Below are 24,625 nucleotides of genomic sequence, written 5' to 3' on the forward strand. Positions count from 1 at the left end.
TATTACTCGTCTGGTCCATCTTTATTCCTCTACCTCATGGAGGAGGAAGTAGACACTTACCAAAACAATAATTTACTCCCAGCGAGGTCTAATAGCACTAGTTCAGGGGGTGCTGTGAATCTCCCATTAAAGCTAGTTGTCATCTCACTGAACATTTCTCTTTGTGATTCACAATTCGAGGGGGCAGTCACAGCCTGCCTAAAGCCTAAAGACAACTCTCCTACTTCAATAAAAACTACATGCACTTACCATACATACATCCTTCACTTACAATTCAAAATTAAAAAATGCCAACTCCAAACCCAGCCTCAGAGTCCCCTTCTGGGGAGGGGGGAAGACATGTCCCCAGGTCAGACTGCTCTCTTGATGACAACCCCAAATGTCTTAACACCTACCTCAACTTTTTTCTACATTAACTTCTGCAACATTCACAGTCTTAGATCTAATTTTCAACCTGTGGAACATCACCTCTACTTGACCTCATCTTTACCTCACCAAAACACAGATGTCTGAGGCAACTGACAGTAACCCCTTCTCTGTTCCCCCCTGCTTTCTCTATTCTCATTTTCGCTCCAAAGCTGGATGTTGCGTCTATGTGTGCAATGACCTAACTTGCTCTCATGCCCACGCTCTTCGACTCAATAGTCACTTTCTAATTAAATTTATCTGTGCTGTCTACCTCTCCCCTAACTCCTCTGACTATAGTAAATTCTTTGAATATCTAACTTCTAAAATTAAGCATATTCTATTCCTCAATCTCCATCCTTGGAGATTTCAATGTTGACCATCAGCTTTGGCTTTCCTCTCCCTTCACTGACCATCCTAGTGAACTAGCCTTCAACTTTGCTATCTTCCATGACCTACAGCAACTGGTGTAACATCCTACTCGTATTCCTCCATATTTTCCCTCTGCCAGTTGGCGAGACCTAAGGAGGTATTATGCCGATTTTCCCTGGAATGATTACTGTTTCCATGTCAGAGACCCATCTCTGTGTGCTGAAGTCATAACAGAGGTGGCATGGAGGCGTACATTCTTCATTCTTTTTATCAACCTAAACCTTCTAAACCTTGGTGTAACATAGCCTGTTCTTGTGCTATACAGAAACTCCCCTACTTACGAACATTCTACTTGGGAACATTCCATACATACGAACAAATATTAGAAATACTTAAGTCCAAAAAATTGTTTGAAAGATGCTAGCAAACTTCAAATTTCCCGGGTGCGAATATAGTTCATGAGTCTGCCACACCGTGGCACTGCCGCACTCACTCAGCTGTGCGCATCACTCACCTGCCCTCCCGCCATGAACACGAAAGCATCTGTTCACTGTGTCCTCGTGTACCACCAATTTTTGTGCCATAATTCCCTTTACTTGTGCATCATTCCATCAAAAATGTCGGGTGTGAAGCGAAAAATAAACGGTGAAGCCAGTGGAAGTGCCAAGAAACGTCACGCTATAACTTTAGAGGTGAAAATGGACATCATAAAACGGCTTGAGAAAGGTGAGAAAATGTCTGATGTGGCACGAAAATCTAATATGAATTGGTCAACTGTAGGCACAATTATTAAGAACAAAGAAAATATAGTGGAACATGTGAAATCTGCAGTGCCCATGCAATCAACCATCATATCAAAAGAGATAGGGAAAGTGATTGAGGAAATGGAAAAACATCTTGGCATCTGGTTCGAGGACTGCATCCAAAAACGGAAACATCTATGCCTTATGATGATTCAAGAGAAGGCCCTGAGTCTATTCAATGAACTGAAGGCTGAGTATGGTGATATATCAGTCACTGCAAGTCATGGGTGGTTTAACCGCTTTAAAACAATGGGAAAAAAGGCAATGGAGACCCGACTTTGGATATACGAACAAATGGAGTTACGAACAGCCTCTCAGTCTCCATTATCTTTGTAAGTTGGGGAGTTTCTATACATGATAGAGAGGTTGCCCACAAAAGGTACTTGAACCTTCCATCTCCTGAATCTCACACACTTTATATTTCTGCCTGGAATCATGCCAAGTTTGTTCTTCAACTTCACTAACACTCTTTCATAAATAGAAAATGTCAGAAACTTTCAAACTCCAACTCCCTCATGACTTCTAGCATCTGGCCAAAAACATCTCCAACAACTTTACTTCTTCATCTTTCACTCCTTTATTTCATCTTGATGGCACCACTAACATCTCATCTGTCTCTAAAGATGAACTCTTCTCTCAAGCCTTTGCTAAAAACTCCACTTTGGATGATTCTGGGATTGTTCCTCCCTCTCCTCCTCCCTCTGACTTATTCATACTTAAGATTTAAAGTTCTTCGTAATGATGTTTTCCATGCCCTAACTGGCCTAAACCCTTGGAAGGCTTATGGACCTGATGGGGTCCCTCCTATTGTTCTCAAAAACTGTGCTTCCATGCTTACAGCTTGCCTGGCCAAACTCTTTCGATTATGTCTATCAACTTGTATCTTTCCTTCTTGCTGGAAGTTTGCCTATTATTCAGCCTTTTCCTAAAAAAGATGACTGTTCTAATCCCTTTAACTACCATCCTATAGCTTTAATTTCTTGCTTGTCTAAAGTTTTTAAATCTATCCTGAATAGAAAGATTCTTAAACATCTGTCTCTTCACAATCTTCTATTTGATCGCCAGCATAGCTTCCATCAAGGTCACTCTACAGGTGATCTTCTGGCATTCCTTACTGAGTCTTGGTCATCCTCTTTTAGAGATTTCGGTGAAAGTTTTGTCGTCTTATTAGACATACCAAAAGCTTTTGATAGAGTCTGGCATAAAGCTTTGATTTCAAAACTGCCCTTCAGGATGTCAACAGATCATGCAGGGACACCACAGAATGCTTGACTTATGATCTTTCTAAGATTTCTGATTGGGGCAGAGAAAATTTGGTAATTTTGAATGCCTCAAAAATTCAATTTCTCCATCTATCACCTTGACACAACCTTCCAGACAATTATTCCTTCTTCAATGACACTCAATTGTCTCCATCTTCCACAATGAATATCCTCAGTCTGTCCTTTACTCATAATCTAAACTGGAAACTTCACATCTCATCTCTTGCTAGAACAGCTTCTATGAAGTTAGACATTCTACAGCATCTCTACCAGTTTTTCTCGCCATTCCAACTGCTAACTCTGTACAAGGGCCTTTTTTGTCCTTGTATGGAGTACTCTTCACATGTTTGGGGGGTTCCACTCATACAGCTTTATTAGATAGGGTGGAATCAAAAGCTTTTCCTCTCATCAACTCCCCTCCTTTGATTGACTCTCTTCAGCCTCTTTCTCACTGCCAAAATGTTGCAGCTCTTTCTATCTTTTATTACTATTTTCGAGCTAACTGCTCTATTGATCTTGCTATCTGCATGCCTCCACTCCTCCTGCAGACTCGCTGCACAAGGCTTTCTTCTTCCTCTCATCCCTATTCTGTCCAATATAATACAATATTCTGTCTAATACAAGAGTTAACCAGAACTCTCAATCATTCATACAGGGTGGGGCAAATCAAATGCCTGAGTTTTGATAGGCTATAAGGAAAAGTAAAACAATACTTACAGAATTATTTGTTGTTTTATTCGAATCAGTATACAATGCCATTTGTGTGATCACTTTTTGAAGATGGCATCAGGAAGATGGTTGCCATCTGTAGCGATGCACTGTTGAAGGGGATGTCTGAAGTTTTCGGCTGCTCTTCGGCACATCTCAAGGGGTATTGCAGCGATTTCCTCCCATTCGCATCTTCAATTCTTCCAAATTGTGTGGCCGACTTCTGAACACTTTCTCCTTGAGATATCCCCACAGGAAAAAAGTCGCAAATGCTCAAATCAGGTGAACGTGGGGGCCACTCAACATCACCCCTCCGAGAGACAAGGCATGCCGGGAACATCTGTCGCAATTCACACAAACGGCATTGTATACTGATTCGAATAAAACAACAAATAATTCTGTAAGTATTGTTTTACTTTTCCTAATGGCCTATCGAAACTCGGGCATTTCATTTGCCCCACCCTGTACCTTTCACTGGTAAACTCTGTAACCCCCTACCTGCTTCTGTATTTCCACCTTCTTACAACTTAACTTCTTTTAAAAGAGAGGTGTCGAGACATTTGTCCCTTGCTTTTGGATGACTCTTTTATCCTCTTAGGGAACCTGCAGTTTCAGTGGGCCTTTTTTTTTTCTAACATTTTGTTGCCCTTAGCAGCATTCCCTCTTGCATATAATAAAAAAAAAAAAATTTCAAGTATAAAAAATATTTTTGCACACTTACCTGTTTCACATGACTAGGAAGAGAGGTGGACTCTCTCTTTCCCTGACGCAGAATATATAAGAACCCCCTAAAACTTCCTGATAGGGCCTTTTCTGTCCTTCTATGGAGTACTCTTCACATGTTTGGGAGGGGTTCCACTCATACAGCTTTATTAGATAGGGTGGAATCAAAAGCTTTTCCTCTCATCAACTCCCCTCCTCTGATTGACTCTCTTCAGCCTCTTTCTCACTGCCAAAATGTTGCAGCTCTTTCTATCTTTTATTACTATTTTCAAGCTAACTGCTCTATTGATCTTGCTATCTGCATACCTCCCCTCCTCCTGCAGACTCGCTGCACAAGGCTTTCTCCTTCCTCTCATCCCTATTCTGTCCAATATAATACAATATTCTGTCTAATACAAGAGTTAACCAGAACTCTCAATCATTCATACAGGGTGGGGCAAATCAAATGCCCGAGTTTTGATAGGCTATTAGGAAAAGTAAAACAATACTTACAGAATTATTTCTTGTTTTATTCGAATCAGTATACAATGCCGTTTGTGTGATCACTTTTTGAAGATGACATCAGGAAGATGGTGGCCATCAGTAGCGATGCACTGTTGAAGGGGATGTCTGAAGTTTTCGGCTGCTCTTCGGCACACCTCAAGGGGTATTGCAGCGATTTCCTCCCGAGAATTCGCATCTTCAATTCTTCCAAATTGTGTGGCCGACTTCTGAACACTTTCTCCTTGAGATATCCCCACAGGAAAAAAGTCGCAAATGCTCAAATCAGGTGAGCGTGGGGGCCACTCAACATCACCCCTCCGAGAGACGAGGCGTGCCGGGAACATCTGCCGCAATTCACACAAACGGCATTGTATACTGATTCGAATAAAACAACAAATAATTCTGTAAGTATTGTTTTACTTTTCCTAATGGCCTATCGAAACTCGGGCATTTCATTTGCCCCACCCTGTACCTTTCACTGGTAAACTCTGTAACCCCCTACCAGCTTCTGTATTTCCACCTTCTTACAACTTAACTTCTTTTAAAAGAGAGGTGTCGAGACATTTGTCCCTTGCTTTTGGATGACTCTTTTATCCTCTTAGGGAACCTGCAGTTTCAGTGGGCCTTTTTTTTTTTCTAACATTTTGTTGCCCTTAGCAGCGTTCCCTCTTGCATAAAAAAAAAAAAAAAAAAGATTTCAAGTATAAAAAATATTTTTGCACACTTACCTGTTTCACATGACTAGGAAGAGACGCAGAATATATAAGAACCCCCTAAAACTTCCTCATAGAGCCTTTTCTGTCCTTGTATGGAGTACTCTTCACATGTTTGGGGGGGGGTCCACTCATACAGCTTTATTAGATAGGGTGGAATCAAAAGTTTTTCCTCTCATCAACTCCCCTCCTCTGATTGACTCTCTTCAGCCTCTTTCTCACTGCCAAAATGTTGTAGCTCTTTCTATCTTTTATTACTATTTTCAAGCTAACTGCTCTATTGATCTTGCTATCTGCATGCCTCCCCCCCTCCTGCAGACTCGCTGCACAAGGCTTTCTTCTTCCTCTCATCTCTATTCTGTCCAATATAATACAATATTCTGTCTAATACAAGAGTTAACCAGAACTCTCAATCATTCATACAGGGTGGGGCAAATCAAATGCCCGAGTTTTGATAGGCTATTAGGAAAAGTAAAACAATACTTACAGAATTATTTGTTGTTTTATTCGAATCAGTATACAATGCCGTTTGTGTGATCACTTTTTGAAGATGGCATCAGGAAGATGGTGGCCATCAGTAGCGATGCACTGTTGAAGGGGATGTCTGAAGTTTTCGGCTGCTCTTCGGCACATCTCAAGGGGGTATTGCAGCGATTTCCTCCCGAATTCGCATCTTCAATTGTTCCAAATTGTGTGGCCGACTTCTGAACACTTTCTCCTTGAGATATCCCCACAGGAAAAAAGTCGCAAATGCTCAAATCAGGTGAGCGTGGGGGCCACTCAACATCACCCCTCCAAGAGACGAGGCGTGCCGGGAACATCTGTTGCAATTCACACAAACGGCATTGTATACTGATTAGAATAAAACAACAAATAATTCTGTAAGTATTGTTTTACTTTTCCTAATGGCCTATCGAAACTCAGGCATTTCATTTGCCCCACCCTGTACCTTTCACTGGTAAACTCTGTAACCCCCTACCTGCTTCTGTATTTCCACCTTCTTACAACTTAACTTCTTTTAAAAGAGGTGTCGAGACATTTGTCCCTTGCTTTTGGATGACTCTTTTATCATCTTAGGGAACCTGCAGTTTCAGTGGGCCTTTTTTTATTTTCTAACATTTTGTTGCCCTTAGCAGCGTTCCCTCTTGCATAAATTTTTTTTTTTTTTTTTTCAAGTATAAAAAATATTTTTGCACACTTACCTGTTTCACATGACTAGGAAGAGAGGTGGACTCTCTCTTTCCCTGACGCAGAATATATAAGAACCCCCTAAAACTTCCTCATAGTAGAGGAAGAGGAGGTAGGGTTCATAGAAAATGGGAAGCCCTCACACCCCCTTCCTCCACCAATCCCCACTACCTGCTCAGCAACCACTCCATTGCTTTATGCGTACATAACATGCAGAGGGGAGGAGGGTGGGTATGTGTCATGTGAAACAGGTAAGTGTGCAAAAATATTTTTTATACTTGAAAAATAACTTGTTGCACACCCCTGTTTCACATGACTAAGAAGGTTCCCACATTAAAAGGTGTGTTTCACTGTTTGATCTGCTGCAGTCTCTGACGAGACAGCCAGACGTTACCCTACGGAACAAGCTCAGAGCTCATTATTTCTGATCTTCGGATAAGCCTGAGACCAGGCACACACCACACACTGGGACAACAAGGTCACAACTCCTCGATTTACATCCCGTACCTACTCACTGCTAGGTGAACAGGGGCTACACGTGAAAGGAGACACATCCAAATATCTCCACCCCGGGGAATCGAACCCCGGTCCTCTGGCTTGTATAACCGAGACCCGCCAAAAAAATAACAATTGCCTCAGTACTTACATCCAGACTTGGAACAAAGGAAGAGGAGCAAAGCAAGGTTAAGGCAGTGTGCTCTCCCCCACAAAGCTCTGGTGAAGCACAACGAGGCATAGCATGCCGCCTTAAGATAGTGCTCATGTCACAATGCCACCTGCTGTGACTATCGGGCCGAGGGAAAAGGTGTCCCCATATGAACGCTCGACGTCGTGAAGATAATGTTTTGCAAAGACGGAAGGTGTCCTCCAGGAAGCTGCATTGAGAACAGCCTCTACTGATTTATTCCTCCATAAATTACGGGAGGTGGAAATCCCTCAAATATCATGTGCTCTCACTCTCAGAGGCATCAGTAGGTTCTCGGGCAGTAAGCGGTGGGCCTGCAGAATAGTTTCTCTCAGGAGATAGGCCAAAGCATTCTTTGAAAGTGGTTTGGATTTGTCTGCAGGAGAGACAAAGAGGTGTCTAGGTCTTCTTGCCACGTTCCCCATCTTTTCCTTAAAGATAAGCAGAGCCCGAACTGGGCACAGAAGGTGTTCTTCATCATCAGGGCACACGGCCATTGCCAAATTTTTTATCCTGAATTCCCTAGGAAGAAGATTGCTGGAAGTTTCTGTCTTTGCGACAAATTCTGGAAGATAAGATAGGATGATGTCTTTGCCTTGCTGAGTAAGCTTGTATGACATGGCTTGTAACTCACCGACCCTCTTAGCCGAAGCTAGCGAGACAAGGAAAAGAGTCTTCTTCGTAAGATCTCTGAACGAAGAGGCTCTAAGAGGTTTGAAGGGAGCCAGCGACAGTGCCTTTAGCACTACATCCAGGTTCCATGGTGGTGGTCTTATTACCCTTTTTGAACTTGTGTTTCAAAAGATTTAATAAGGTTCTTCAAAACTGGGTCCTCTGTCAGGTTGAAGCCCTTTAGGGAAAAAACACTATTCAGCATGGCTTTATAGCCTTTAATAGCTGAGACAGAAAGGTGACAAGACTCGTGTAAGTACAGAAGAAAGTCTGCGAGCTTCTAGCTGGAGGGGCAGGAGACTGACACCATTGCCAAAACCTCTTCCACATATGTTGGTAATTCAAAGTAGTGGAAGGTTGTCTAGCCTTTGCCACTGCCTTCGCCACTCTCCTGGAATATCCTCTGTACCGGAGAAGTCGTTTGATAGTCTCCACCCTACTACAGTACCCTCCCGAGTTTAGCGCTATCCGAGTTTTGCGATCCTCGAGTTTGGCGCTTAGTCCTAAATTCTTACCATCCCGAGTTTGGCGCTGTATTGCCCCGAGTTTCGCGCTGCTTTGACAAGTATCGGTCGCATTTACTTCCGGGCGGCATCACATATGCTGCCCCAAGACTCCTGCAGTTGGCTGACTGAGCTGACCACGTGTGCACGCGTCCTTAGCCCTCTTCCACCAGCATCTTGATAGTTCTTATATGCAAGCTAATTAATTGTGATGTCAGGAAATAAAAGAGGCACTGCAGCATGTGGCTCGAAGAAACCTACTTCGGCAAAAGGAAGCAGGCCAGAGAGGCAGGGTAAGAAGAAAAGACTGTTAAACATGAAGGAAAAAGGCAAAGTGTTGGATAAACTTGATGCTGGAATGGGACCTGTTGCCATTGGAAACTTGTTCAACATTAGTGAGTCTACTGTTAGCGGAATAAGAGCGAAACGTGAGGAAATAAAACGTTTCCTGAAAGACGCTCGAGGGAGCTCTGTGATTCAAGTTGCTCACATCACGCATCCTACAAGCAAGTTGATGGTAACAACAGAACACTATTTGAAGAAATATATTGTTGACAAAAATTACCGAAATGTGTGCATATCTTCTGGTAAGGTAAGACAGAAGGCAAGAGAAATATATGCTGCAGTGGCACGTAAGTTAAACATTGACAATCCTCCACCTTTCTTTGCTAGTAATGGCTGGCTCTCAAGGTAAAAAAAAAGACACTCGTTCAAGAGGGCACGATGTCTGGGTGAAGCAGCAGACGCATCTACAGAAGAGGTGGAAAGTTTCATTGGTGTCTTGAAACAGATGGCTGAGGACGGCGGTTACGATCTCCGTCAAATATTCAACGCCGATGAAACTGGGTTTCACTGGAAACAACAACCAAAATCAACCATAATCGCCAAAGAAAGGAAGCCCAGAGGGCACAAGGAAAGTAAGCAATGCTTCAGTGTTCTTTTTACAGTCAATGCAACTGGAGACTGTAAAATGAAGCCACTTGTTCTGTACACCGCTGCCCGCCCTCACCCTTATCGTAACAAGGACATGAAAAATCTGAATGTGCACTGGACCTGCAACAAGAAAGGATACTTGACAGCTGTCACCTGCTTGGATTGGTTCGATAATCACTTCATACCTGAAGGAAAGAAATACTGCGAGAACAACAATCTGGCTTTCAAGTTGATGCTGCTGTTGGACAACACACTCAGGCATCCAACGTGTCTGAAAGGCCGTCATCCTAACTGCGAAGTCGTGTTCCTTCCCCCTAATACAACCTCTATTATACAGCCCTTGAATCAAGAAATTATTGCCAATGTCAAGCTAGAATACACCCACCAATTTATCGGTATTTTGAAATAAGGGAGTAAAGTGGGGAGGAAAAAAAATCAGCTTCGTCCCGGGCCAGAATGAATAAGCGTTTTTACATTGTTTTCAATACCCCGAGTTTAGCGATCCTCGAGTTTGGCGCTATATCTTAAGAAGAAAGCAAGCGCTAAACTCGGGAGGGTACTGTAGCTGCAGCACGTGGAGATCGTGGTGAAACCTGTGGAAGTGAGGTTGACGTAGCAGGTCCTTCCTGATGGGGAGCTTCCTTGGCGTGTCGATGGAGAGTTCCACTAGATCCGTAAACCATTCCCACTGAGGCCAGAACGGGGCCACTAGTGTAAGCTTGACTCCCTCTGAGCTGCAGAGCTTGTTTATCACCTTCCTGATGACATGGAAAGGGGGAAACGCATACAGTTCCTTGTGTTCCCAAGGAAAGAGAAAGGCATCCGTTGCTATAGCCATCGGGTCAGGAAATGGTGAGACGAAATTGGCTAACCTGTAATTCATACGTGTAGCGAACAGGTCCACCATCGGACAACCCCAGTTGTCGCACACCGGCTGATGCAGCATCCATTCTGTGGAAATGACCTGGTTCCTCCTGCTGAGGCAGTCCGCTACCACATTGTTCTCCCCTCTCACAAACTGAGTAAGAAGGGTCACTGCATTGTCCTCTGCCCACTGCAAAGTCAGTTGGGTTTCGTGGTTGAGCTTGGCTGACCGTGTCCCTCCTGCTTTCTTGACGTACGACACAGCTGTGGTGTTGTCTGACAGGACTGCTACCGTTCGTCCTTGCAATACATCATCGAATGCCTGAAGCCCAAGACATATCGCTCTCAGCTCCAGGAGAGTTATGTGCTCTTGTTGTTCGGGAGGTGACCTTGTCGTCCAGAAGAGATGCTCCCCAGCCTTCTAATGAAGCATCCGTGAACAGAAGTAGTTCCGGGTTCCGCACCTCCAGTGACTGACCTTGAAGCAAGTTTGCAGGGTCTGACCACCACTGAAGGTTGTCTAGAACCTCCCGAGACGTAGGTACCTGATGGGAGCTGCTGTCCCTCCTGTCCCAGTGATTGGCAAGCTGAAACTGGAGGCTCCTCATCCTGCATCGTCCTCCTGGAACTAGGTGGGATAGCGACGATAGGTGGCCAAGAAGTACTAGCCATGCTTGTGCTGAAGGTTTTGGCTGAGTCTTGAAACCTCATATAGACTCCAGCAAATTGAGAATCGGTCTTTTTGCTGGGAAAACCTTCAAAATCGTTGAATGGATGTCCATTCCTAAAAAGGTTATGACCTGTTTGGGTTTGATATCTGACTTCTCCCAATTTATCCAGATATTGAGAGTGTCCCACAAATCTAGGAGCATCTCCCTTGACCTCATTGCTCCCTGACTAGTGGCAGAGAGAAGTAACCAGTCGTCTAAGTAGGGGATCAAACGAATCCCTTGTTGGTGTAAATCCGCTGAAACCAGAGCCATCACTCTCGTGAAGACCTGAGGTGCAGTCGACAGTCCAAAGCAGAGAGTTCTGAACTGAAAAACTTGCCCCCACCAGGTGAATCGAAGGTACTTCCTGCTCCCCTGATGGATGGGAATCTGAAAATAGGCATCCCACAGGTCGACTGACAGCATCCAGTCCTCCTTTCGGATGGCCGACATCACCGATGGACTTGTCTCCATCCGAAATCTGGTTTTCCGGATGTACTGCTTGAGGGTGGAGAGATTGATAATGGGGCAAAACCCGCCTGTAAGTTTGGGCACCACGAAGACTCTGCTGTAGAACCCTAGGCCAGTGGTTGCCTGTTCTATCGCCCCTTTTTGTATAATGGATTGTATCTCCTGTTCTAAAGCCTTGCCTTTCACCGAGTTGGGAGAATAACTCCCAAATTGTATTGGGAACCTTGAAAGTGGAGGTTGACTGACAAAGGGGATGTGGTAACTGTCTCTGAGGACATCCACTACCCATGGTTCGGCTCCCTTCTCTTGCCACTTTTCCCAACTCTGTGAAAGGCATGCCGCTACCTGAGAGGTCAAGGGAAGAGGCTCCTACTTTCGAAAACCCTTCTTGCCTTGGGCCAAAGAATTACGGTCCTTGTGTGGATGAGAAGACAAGACAGGACGTTCTGGCTTCATAAAAGGATAGGCCTGCCTTCGTGGTTGCCTGTACCCAGACGTAAAGAGTTTAGTCGCTGGAGGTCTGACCAGGGGTGACTCAACCTGCTGAGGCCTCTTCTTAAGTGCTGCAGCAGCAACTTCGTGAAAGGATTTGGTAGAGAAGGCATCAGCATTCTTCCTAGCCTGGGTCACCTTGTCCTCCTTAAACAGGAAAGCCGAGTCTACTGGTGACTGCATGAGGATACGTTTATCCGAAATGGAGAATGAAGAGGGGAGATTCCTCAACACAGCTTGTCTCCTGAAGGTCAACAGGTTAGCCAAAACTGTAGTGGTCTCTTTCGAAGCAGTCTGCATAGCCTGTTGCATGCTAGAGACTGCTTGTGCCATCAAGGTATAATTTTTAGGTACAGAATCTCCCAGTTTAACCAGTCTTGAGACTGCCCCAAACATCCAGAACTGGAAGTTCTGCAATTCTCTTATGTCATGTACTGCTTCCTCTAAGTGGAGTAAGTCGGTGGCAGACATGTTAGGGCAGATATCTGACGCATTTCTGGGCAGGAAGTGAGCGAGGAAGGGTTAACCACAGCACCCTTTCCCTTTGAGTTATCATCACTGACCACGTACCATTTTCTCTTTGGCCTGCGTGTATAAGGTAGGGCGGCTGTGTTGCCATGGCGCAAGCAATCAGCAACCCACTGATCCACGAGGCGGGCTGAATTCGTCAAGGGGCACGACCAGCAAAAGGGTATGAAGGTGTCTCTCTCTTGCAGTAACACAAAGTCTTCCTGTCCCGGCCCAGGTGCGTGGTCGTGTCGTGTCTCACGAACACCTTTGGCCTCACCAAACTGGTCATAGATAAAGTTTCCCAGCTTTAAGAAGTCTGAGGGCTCACTCACCGTGTGTTGTTCCTCCTCTTCAGATGTTTGGTATAAGTCTTCATGGGTGGCGTGCCAAGGGTCGCAAGTCTGATGCAAGGGTTCTGGATCATCATCCAAGCGACTGACAGGAGGATGTTGGGATGCCATGGAGCCACTGAACCCTGGGCAGCCCAGTTTCCTTCCTCCAATGCTGGAAGGGTGGAATGGGTGGGCACTGATCGTATGTTATGGCAGGAACCCATATGACAGTCGGCCGAAGCTTGCCCGTCTACCGAACAGTGGGAGCGTGGGTAATTTGGACCGCCGCCACCTCAGCTGATCTCTCCTATGCTGGTGTGGCTAAAGCCCTTCCTTGGACGACGTTAGGGACTGGCTGGACGAGCAGAAAGCAGAGGAGGGCTACAAAGTTTTGACTGACGAGGATATTGTAGCCTCAGTTGTCTCTACAGAATACCCTGGGAGTAGCGAGGGAGAGGATGAGATGCCAGTCAAGAAGATGAAAATGTCAACTCTGCACACCTACATTGATGTCCTCCTGGATTACACCACCTACAGCAAGTACCCTGAAATTACCAGCCACTACAACTCACTGAGGATGGTTAGGGAAATCATCATTAAAGAACAGTACAGTGAGGGAACTCAGATAAAAGAAAGCAGCTTCTTCATCCCGGTTTGCCCCCAGTCAGCCCCCAGCCAAACTTCTGCCTCTGGCCCAGCCCCAGCTAGCCCCCAACCTGGCACCTCTGGCCAGTCTTCAGCCCCAGCCCCAGCCAGCCCCCAGCCTGCCTCCCCAGACATCGATGACCCAATGTCGATGTTGAGTGGGGCTGAGGAGGATGACCTAAAATAACAAGTGTTCTAGGTCCTTGTACATATGTAAATAATCCTGCTGTTTGTATTAAAGTGAGAGAACTTCGTTTTTTGTATTGTTTATTAATATTCATTAAACTGACCATGCTCATGTCATCTATTTCAGGTTATTTGTTGTACTTAATGCTTTGTAATACTGCTTGAATGATTTCTTAATGACTACACAGTATTTTACGTACATTTTATAGTTTTTTACGTACTTTTGCAAAGAACGGACTTTTGCAATCTACGGACAGGGTCGTGCACACATTTGTTCGTTGTTTCGAGGGTCGAGTGTATTTATATATATATATATATATATATATATATATATATATATATATATATATATATATATATATTATATATATGTAAAAGATGTAAAAAATCTATTTTACTTGCTTGGTTATCCCTTCATAATATTACTGTCTCAAAGAATTATTCAATAAAGCATTTAGGGCCGTACTTTTAAAACAGTTCGCCTGGCATGTCTTTCATTTTCGCCTGGCTTTCCGCAATTTGGTACTATTAAAAGCAGAAATGGGTTTCGCCCGGCGTAAAACGGCTGTGCCTGACGTAGAAATCGTCTTGGAAAAGGCTGGGGAACGAAAGTCAACAAGAGGCCTCCCTTTCCCTCGATCGACGAACTTTTTTTCCTTCAAGTAACAAATTGTGCATTGTTTTTTGCATATCCCGATATAGAAATGACTGTTATTTTTAACAGCTCTGAATATCACACGCCTATTTATGATAATGTATATTTACGTAGCTTTTTAAAGAGCATGGTTCTAGAGTTCATTGTTCTCTTAACAAGTGTTACCATCAATGTTTTGAAGATTGAATATTTGTTATGAGCTATTGCATAGAGGGTTCATATGCCCAGGTGCTGTAAAGTGAGGTGTGTCAATATCACACCTGTTGCCTACCATCCTTCCTCACTATTTTTATTATATCAGTTATAGTAAACCAGGCTTTCACTCTTTTATTATAGCAATAAAATAAGGCTTACATGCTCAAGTGCTTGAAAGTGAAATTTGTCACGATGTTACCCAATATGCCCTGCCTTGCCCTGCCCTGCCTTATTAGTAAAATTATTGTTTAACTTTGATGTCATTTTAAAGCACACCCTTCACTTAACAGCAATATAATGATGTATAATTATTTTGACATGTTATCACAACCCCAAAGTGAGTGAACAAATGGTCTTCTTCATTACAGTTTCGAGTGAAATTTAGGTTTGTTGAGCCAATGTATGTTGGTTTGGATTGCAATATTACATTGCTGTGGTTCAATTAGGCTAAGCTAGGTTGAGGAGGCTTTTGTCAAATATACAAAATATATGTACATATCTTAACAGAAATTACTGTTAAGTGTCATTTATATCTATCATATATATATATATATTTTTTCCAGATTATGGATGACCTGCGAGAATTTGGTGTTTGAAGTGATAGATGATGCAGAACAAGAAAAGATCAGACTGCCCAGACGAATTGTGAAAGACCGTTTGGACTTTCTTGCAAGCCTAACTGAAGAAGAATTTACACACAGGTTCAGGATAGGCAAGGAAACTTCAAGATCTTTGCTTGCTGATTTACATATGCCAGAGGCAAATGATTCAAGAGGTTAGTGTAAAATACCATAACTTATTATGACATATGGTACATACACATATGAAATTATTAAATATGCATTCCTTTGTCAACAAAATTTTTATATACTATCATGTATAAAATACCATTTTAATAAAGTAAGAACACCTCTCCCATAGTTAAGAAAAATACTAGTTTGATACACAAAGTAACTAATTCATCAAACATTAACGAATGTCTTTCCATTCTGCAGGGTGTCTTGTGCCAGCACACCTTTAACTCCTCATCACCTTACGGTTGGCAACTGGTGACCTGCACCTCACAACTGGGGATACTTTTGATGTATCACAACAGTTTATAAGCTCATGTGCCTCACACACTGTACGTGCCATTGCTGCTTTATTTCAGCAACATGTAAACTTTCCTAAAAGGCATCAGCTGCAAACTGTAAAGGACAACTTTTCTGCTATTTCTGGGATCCCCGATGTTATTGGGGCAATAGATTGTACACACATTCCTATTCAGAGTCCAGGTGGTCCTCAAGCAGAACTGTATAGATGCAGAAAGGGTTATTTTTCACTAAATGTACAAGCAGTGTGTGGGCCAGACTTGAGTTTTTATAATGTAGTTTGTTGGTGGCCAGGCTCAGTGCATGACAGCAGGATATTTAGAAATAGTTCTTTATATGCACAACTGCAAGCAGGAGTTTATGATGGCCATCTGCTGGGGGACTTGGCACACCAGTTAACCTCCTTTTTGTTGACTCCAGTTTGGCATCCCACACAGCAGAAGGTACATAGGTATAATTTTGCTCATTCAAAAACCCATAACCCTATTGAAAGAGCATTTGGGGTCCTCAAGCAAAGATTCCGTTGCCTTTCCATACCCATGCAGACAAACCTAGACACAACAATGGCCATAATTTGTAGTGAAGCTGTTTTGCACAACATTGAAGTAAAAAAGAGGAATGGTATGGAAAATCATGATGAAGATGATCGTTACGATGATGATGGTGCTGATGATGAGAGTAACAATGAAGAGGAAGAGGAACTAGTTAATGAAAGTGCACAAAATAGAAATGCAGGACAAAGAAAAAGATTGAATATAATCTATAGTTTCTCCTGTTAGGAATAACTGCAGTAGCTCACAGTACTCATTCCACTTTCATTTGCATCATGATTTCAAACATGCTACTGTATCTGTACATCATCCACTGTGACAGCTTATATTAGTATCTTTCTCCCAACACACCTTGTATCCCCCCTCCCCTTTCTCTGCATATAGTTTTCTTGTGTGATTTGTGACTGCAACTTTTTTTTTCCCGATGCAGCTCCGCTTCATTGAAGCGCCCCATTGCTAAAGTGACACCCAAGTCAAAATTTACCTGTTGCTTGCATCAGATAGGGCAATTTCATTACATTATATGGTATTCAGGTCTTTTAAAAGTTAACTTTTGTATTAACTGTGCCCAGTTGTGTGTGTGTGTGTGTGTGTGTGTGTGTGTGTGTGTGTGTGTGTGTGTGTGTGTGTGTGTGTGTGTGTGTGTGTGTGTGTGTGTGTCATTGTACAACTTGAAGCCAATAAATGTATCAATCAGTATTCCAAACAATCTGTTTTGTTGCTTTCCCTCTAACAGGTCATCCCTAACAGATTAATTTGTGGGTTAATAATAAAGTAACACTGAGCATTGTGTTTAATATCACATCACTATCACACTACTACTATGTTGTTTGCACTGGCTATAGACATTATAATATATATATATATATATATATATATATATATATATATATATATATATATATATATATATATATTGAGATAGTTAGAGAGAGGACATTTCTTTTTTGTGCCATGTGACTTCATGTTTTATTTTTAGGTGTATGAGAAATTCCTTTTTTGCATAATACGATGTTATTAACTGTTTCTCATGGCGAAGCAGTTCTAGCCGTTCTTGAAACAAACGCTCATCAGCTGCCATGTTTCGCTGATATCTTTCTTCAGCTAGCTTCAAAGTTACCTGCTTTGCATCTTGTACCAGCCTCTTCTTTAACAAGTGCCTCTTCCTTGGCCTTGGAGTCACTGGCTGTTCCACAGTGGCAGTAGGACTGCTGTGGAGCATTGGCTGAGGAGAGACACCAGGACCATTGTGGAGCACTGGCTGAGCAGGGGCAGCTGGGCTACCATAGGGCACTTGCTGAGGAGAGATTTCCTCTTAGATGGGATCCTCCAGCTGTGAGAGAGAAAGTGTCACAGACCCATCAGCTGAAAAATTAAATTACATACTTTTTAGTCTTAACCCACAGGAAGATAAATAAGAAATTAACTTATACTCTAATTTTTTAGTTGTGCTGGTATGTTATGCACCTTATCTGCTTATGTTTATTTTGGTTAGTCAAATAGGTATGGTTCTTTGGTTAAGTTCACTTGGGATAGCAACTACATTAGGCATACCAGGAATTTAAGTATAAGGCAATGGCTATTATACCAAAAACAGCACCAAGGTTTAAAAAAAAAAGAAAAAAAAAACATCCCCTCACTGCCTCATCGTGACTCACCTTCATTTTCAACAACAACTGTGTGGTGTCCATGATCACTGTCCAATGTGTTGCATAGTGGGTCCAATTCATTGTCCAGCAAAGGAAGGATGCTTTGTGAGAGAGGATCCACAGGCTTTGGTGACTTACCACCTGTCTTGACCCTCTCAGCCTTGTGCTGGGAGTAATCATTCTTGCTCCTGGAAAGGTTTTCATGATGGTTATTATCTGAGTAAGTCTTCAACACTTAACTTGATAATGTAAAAGCAATCTTATAATTTATTATGTTCAAATGAACCAGTAGTTGTGTCAATGCTGCTAAAATCTGTAAAATTTTAAACCATATTCTATCCTACTCTTGATCAGGATATATTTTTTTGGCTGATATAAGTGACAATTGAACATATTAGCTACCTAGTTGTTTCTCCTAACACCTTCCCTCAAAAGTCAAGATTGCTTGATAAAATCTGTAAAGCAATTTCATTCAAAACACACCAAAAAAATAAATAAAAAAGATCTAACATATACCTAACCTGACAAAACTAACCTGAATCACACTACAGCAGCAATATTTTTATCTAGCAGTTTGAGATGCATATGTCAGGTTCAAAATATATAGAATAATGTGTTACATTAGCATGAGGTCTACCTCACCTAACCTAACCTGTTAGGCTAAGTTAGATTATATTGAGGTAGCCCTCACGCTATAGTAGCACCACATAATATGAGTATGAGAAGTACCTAGTCATAGTACTGTAGGACCAAGAACAATATGAAGCAATCCTATGAAATCTAGCTCCACCTCAGTTACCCTAGTGTTACCAGTCCACTCAGTCCAGCTTACAAGTGCTTCTTCTAACATTCTTAGGATGCTTTGATTAGTTTGTTTAGGCCAGCTATATTACATTAGACTACACTCACGACACTACCTCACTCGAGGGGCCCCACTGTGATGGGTGTTTTGGGTATGCTAGATGCCTTAGATTAGGTTAGTTTATTTTAGAAAAGGACAATAAAAATGAGTTTACATTTGCATCCATTAGACATGCACCTTCCAAAATCAATGTAACTCACCTAGCTTTGATGTTCTCCCATATCTTGCGTAACTGCAAGGGAGTTTTTTGGTGACCTGTGGAGTCACAAAACTTTCTTGATATTTCTTGCCATGCTTGAGCCTTCTTGTTTGAAGCATAGAATTTGGGGGACTTGTCATTAAGGACATCAAAGTATTCTTTAATGAGTTACACAAGTGCCTCTTTATCAAAAAGGGACAAAGGAGAGGCACGAGATGAGGCAGAGGAGTTGCTTGTAGAAGCCATGCTGCCAGCAAGATGTATACAAACTTGTATTTTGCGCCCTTTTTCGGTCGCCGACGCGCTACATAGAGCGGGAATTCAAGATGTTAGTGCTAAGCAACGCTCTCGTTCGCCAGGCGTAGCCATCGCCCACCTTGGCTTTTTAAAGTAGGACACCCTCACCCTGACAAATCTTCACCAGGCGTTCGCCACCACAGTCAGAGGTTTTAAAAGTACGGCCCTTAGGCTCACCATATCTCCTGACATGCCACCCCTGTCTTCACTATATGACTCAGCTATCAACACAGACAATACATAATCTGGAAAAGGAATCCATGTAACATACAAGCACAAAACTCTCATATATGTAAAAGCTCTTCAACCTTGCCATAAATGTAAAAAAAGAAAAAATATATCAGGACAGATCTAATATGGCTGTAATAGCACTTGAGTGGTAAGTCAAACATTTTCTATGTCAAGCGAACTCTGCACTAGTCAAAAGTACACTTTGAAATAATTTTCTTTTGTTCATAACTCAGATTTATGGGCAGCAGCATATTAGGATTTTATGGTATCTATTGAGTTGAACTCTCCAATCATGAGCTGCCATTTGTGAGGCCATCATTAATGATTTTCTACAGTAGATGGTTATCAGAGCTTGGGGTAACTAACTTTTTCACTTGCAACTTTGACTTTGTGACTTTGCCACCTGATCTGGTGTGACTGCAACTTTGCAACAATTTTTGGTCCTCACAGTGTGATTTGTGACTGCAATTTTTTTTTCCTGGTGCAGCTCTGCTTCATTGAGGCGCCTCCTTGCTAAAGTGACACCCATGTCAAAATTTACCTGTTGCTTGCATCAGATAGGGCAATTCATGCTCTTTCATGAGATACCTGACATATTCTGAAAGTCCAAAACATAAGTTCATACAGTTAGAATATAACAAAAACTCAAGATTTTTTCACTCCCACACCACACAGTAAGATATTCATGCTATAGCAAGGCAAGTGCCCAAGAAAAGTAGCGGGACCAATCACTGTGTGTGATTATGATGAGTCATCACCTCCTGGCCACTGGAAATGCATTTGCTTTGAGGCAAGCACCAAGTATGGTCTTTTACCTAATTAGCAACATAGTGCTGTAGTTAGGTAAGTGCACATGTGGCTCAGTAACGAGTGGGACTTTCAAACGATGTTTTCTCAATTGTTTGTTTGTGTCACTTACTTCACTATAGCAGGGGGCACCACAATTGCAAAGTAAACTTTAGCATGATAACAGAAATGAAATATGCTTTTATGAGACAGAAAAACACATGTTTATTATTTTATCATTTTTCTTTGGCTAAATTGTAGCCCTGACTAATATCTACATGTCATTCTCCTTCTCCATATCTTCATGGCTCATCTCCTCCAGCTGTGGCAATTTCTTAAAAAAAGTTCTCTTTATTTCAATTCAGAGTCACAAAATAAGTGGTGCAACATTGCTTAATCCAACTTTTCAAAATGTGTGCTACTTTTGATTTAAAAATTCATGGTGCAGCAATCACAAAGTTGCAATTCAGTGCTGCAACACCTAGCTCTGGTTGCTATATTTCTTATTTGTTTAAAGACATGCCAAGCATTCTCAATATCACAAATATGACTAGCCAGTAGAGGGAGTTGAAGCAAAAATGCCAGTGCTCAATAGGAAAAATTCATTACCTATGTGGAATATTTAGCAACAACAATGTTTAAGATGTAATGTATAGACATAAAGACAAAGCTGCCAAACTCTCTGCCAAATCTCCACACATCAGTAACTCCTATAACTGTAGCTCATGCCAGTAAGGCATAACAATATAATTTTTGAAATTCCTCATTAGGCTAGGTTAGGTTAATGTCCTAATGGTCTTGATGGACGTTGCTGGAGTGAGGTTAGGTGGAGGGAAATATTTTCCTAAAAGTAGCCATCAAAATATGTATACCAACATTTCCTATATTCCCTAAACCTAATAAGGAAATTTTCGAACAACAATATTTTAATTATTTTTCTTCATCCATCAGACTCTCACGATTCCTCACACAACACAAAGCTTGTTCAAGACATCTTGGTGGAGTAAAAAGTAAAATGAAAGGGCAGACTTTTTATCAGGAAATACACAATACATAAAACGAGGCGAATTCTGTCATATGTAGACTAGATAATACTTGACAAAAAAAAGGCAATTACAGTATTCATTCATGATATGGATGGTGGTTTGAAAATGTGAATTTGTGAATAAATGATAATCTAAACACAACAACAAAAGAGTGAAAGGGATGAGTTAATAGAAACAAGGAAAGGGGAAATACACGAACAGGAATACGTTGCGTCTCCTTGTCATGCAGAACCATTCATTGAGGTGAAATTTTAGGACTGGCGTCAAATTTAGCTAAACAAAGAGCTGGACACATAACAAACTCACCTTCCCTGCCTGAAACACCACCAAGTCTTCTGCCATGCTAAGTGTTCACTCCGTTAGTGATGACACTCACCATTCGCACCAACCCGCCGAACCCGGGCTAGCCACAAAACCCACACACACACGCTTCCAAGATAACTTCGGACTCGGCAATTTCCCTATGGCAAAGACTTCTTCCTTTGTTGTATTTCCTTTTTTAATGCAACAATAAATGTATCAATCAATCAATCAATTAAAACTATATTTTTTGTATAATCTTTGTTTTCTTTACTCAATATTTTATTCTCATTCTTTTCTTTCAGCTAAAGTGCTTCTACGTTCACACGTGCCAATTTACGACTGAATTTGTAAGTCGCTAGAGTATCGACTGACCCCTTCTAGTCGGAAAACGTCACATATAGCGACTGGAAACTATCGACTAGTTGGCGCCTTGGCGAGAAGTGAATGTAAACAGATAGAAACAGACTGGATTAAAAAAAAAAAAAAAAAAAAAAATTAGGCAAGGTTGCATGATGTCCCCAACATTATTCAACATATATATTGAAGAAATGTTTACAAGAATTAGAAAAGCTGACATAGGAGCCAAAATTGGGCTGCCTAGGATATGTAGTGATCATTACAGAAACCAGAGAAGACATGAACAGACTTCTTCTTCTTCTTGGGGATTTGTCGGGGCCGTGCAGGCTGTGTCACAGCCTCTAGTGCCCCAAAGGTTTGGGATGCGGAGGTGATGTAGCCAGGCTATATGCGGTGAAGTTGATTTGTTTTGTGTAGGAAGGTCCTGGTGAGGTTGAGTGTCTTGAAAACCTGATAGGTATTTGTGCAGCCACCCAGGAGGTCAGTCAGTGTTGGCCTGTGTGGGTGAATGGCAGACAGTGAGTGGAGGAGGGCCACACCGTGTGAGTGGTGCCGAGGGCAATGCAGCAGCAGGTGTTCTGGGGTGTCAGGCTGGGTAGGGCACCAGGGGCAGTGGGGAGAGTCAGTCATGCCCAGATTATGTAGGTGGGCATTGAGGCGGGTGTGGCCGATTCTGAGTCTTGTGATGGCCGTGTCCAGTGCCCGGTTGGGGGAGTAGGTCCACCAGTGGTGTCTTGTGTCCTGTCTAATGTGTCCCAGTGAGGTGTACTGTAAAGCATCAGTCAATGTTGTGTCCCAGTGTCGCCAGCAGGCTGTCTTGAGATCAGTCAGGAAGTCTGTCTGGTCAATAGCTAAGTCAATAGGGGAGGGGTGGGTGTATTTACCTATTTGTGTATTACAGGGCCCGAGCTAAGCTCTCTGTGTCCTGCCTCCTTGGCCACTCCTGTCATATCTCTCTTTCATCTGATTGACACACACTGCGTCAACGACATCACTGCTCAGTTTATTCCACTTATCAATACTACGATGCGGGAAACTGTACTTTCTCATTTAGACAGATGTCTTTTATTATTTTTTTTCCATGTCCTCGGAGATGATTACTTGTGGTCACCTTTATCAACTCTCTGTCCAATATGTCAATCTTGTTCACCAATTTATACATAGTTATCATGTCTCCCTTGTTCTTCTCTCTTCTAATGTGGTTTCCTCAGTCTTTCCTCATAGTCTAACTCCCTGAGTCCTGGTACCATCCTTGTTGCCAGCCTCTGTACCCTTACCACCTTCTTCACATTTTTCTTCATCTGCGGTGACCAGATGCAAGCTGCATATTCTAACTGGGGTCTTATTAAGGTGCATAATATCTTCTTCATCATTCCTTCATCCAGGTAGTGGAATGCAAGACCAATATTTTGAAGCATGTTATATGTTTTCCAAAATATCTTGTTAATGTGTTTCTCCGGTGACAAAGTGTTTTGCACGGTTACTCCTAGGTCTTTCTCCTCATTGGTCTCTTCAATTTTTTCATCACCCAGCCTGTAATCCCTGTTTGGTCTGTATCTACTTCTTCCCATTTTCATAACATGGCTCTTGTTTATATTAAATTCCATCTGCCACTCTTTACTCCACTCATATATTTTATCAAGATCTTCCTGTAACTTGTTACAATCTTCCACATTCTTTACTCTCCTCATAATTTTAGTATCATCCACGAACATGTTCATGTAACTGTCAATTCCTACTGGCATATCATTAACATAAATAAAAAACATGATGGGACCAAGCACTGACCCTTGTGGAACTCCACTGGTTATCTTTTTCCACTCTGACTTCTTTCCTTTCACCACTGTTCGCATTTCTCTTCCCACTAAGTAATTTTCCATCCATTTTGTTAATTTATCACTTACTCCTCCAATCTTCTTTAGTTTTCACATCAGTCTATTGTGTGGCACTTTATCAAAGGCCTTTCTCAAATCCAGGTAAATAGCATCCACCCATTCCTCTCTATGTTGTAGTATGTCAGTCACTCTTGAATAAAAACATAATAAATTGGATACGCACGATCTTCCTTTTCTGAAACCAAACTGCCTTTCGCTCAGAATGTTTTCACTTTCTAGATACTCACTCCACTTAGCTTTAATTACTTCTTCACATACCTTGCACAATATACTAGTCAATGATACTGGTCTGTAATTTAACAGTTCCATTCTACTACCATTCCTATATACAGGCACAATGTCAGCTCTTTTCCACTCTTTCGGGACTATTCCTGTTCGTATGGAGGTTTCCACAATATCAAATATGGGGTTCAACAATTGATCCTTACATTCTTTTAGCAACCTTCCAGATATGCCATCAGGCCCCATTGATTTATTAATATCCAAGTGTGTGTGCCTCTGCTGCTGCCCTGTTGGCCACGGTGTTACCTATGACACCAACATGGGAGGGCACCCACTGAAGGTGGATGGTGTGTCCCAGGGAGGTCAGGTGGAGGATGAGATGGTGAATTATAAGGGTGAGGTGGTGGTGGGAGTGTGGGCGGTGGGATTTTACAATCTGGAGGGCAGAGAGTGAGTCAGAGAAGAGGGCTATTGAGCAGGGGGCAGCAAGGGTGGTGGCAAATTGAAGGCCCTCTTTTATAGCAAACAGTTCTGCCGTGGTGATGGAGGCAGTGGCCAGTAACCTCCAGGCAGTGGCAAGGGACCTGGAGGGGATGAATATGGCTGTACCGATGGATGGAGGGATA

General features: G+C 42.3%; 1 protein-coding gene across 9 annotated transcripts in view; it reads right to left on the reverse strand.

The window, feature by feature from the left end:
- Positions 1–21,680, reverse strand: part of LOC123506795 (survival motor neuron protein-like) — a 105,680-nt gene extending 84,000 nt beyond the window's left edge. For 2 of the 9 annotated variants that reach the window (XM_045259141.1, XM_045259138.1), the window contains exon 1: positions 21,529–21,680. In XM_045259141.1, the coding sequence (XP_045115076.1) occupies positions 21,529–21,564 (36 nt within the window). In that variant the 5' untranslated portion in view covers positions 21,565–21,680. Of the gene's footprint in view, positions 1–17,272; positions 17,518–17,810; positions 17,990–18,863; positions 18,919–21,528 lie in introns of all 9 variants that reach the window. The other 7 variants (XM_045259136.1, XM_045259135.1, XM_045259142.1 and 4 more) reach the window with 7 other exon arrangements.
- Between the last annotated feature and the right edge of the window lie 2,945 nt (positions 21,681–24,625).

The sequence above is a fragment of the Portunus trituberculatus genome, chromosome 20 (assembly GCF_017591435.1).
Source record: "Portunus trituberculatus isolate SZX2019 chromosome 20, ASM1759143v1, whole genome shotgun sequence".
Lineage (NCBI taxonomy): Eukaryota > Metazoa > Arthropoda > Malacostraca > Decapoda > Portunidae > Portunus > Portunus trituberculatus.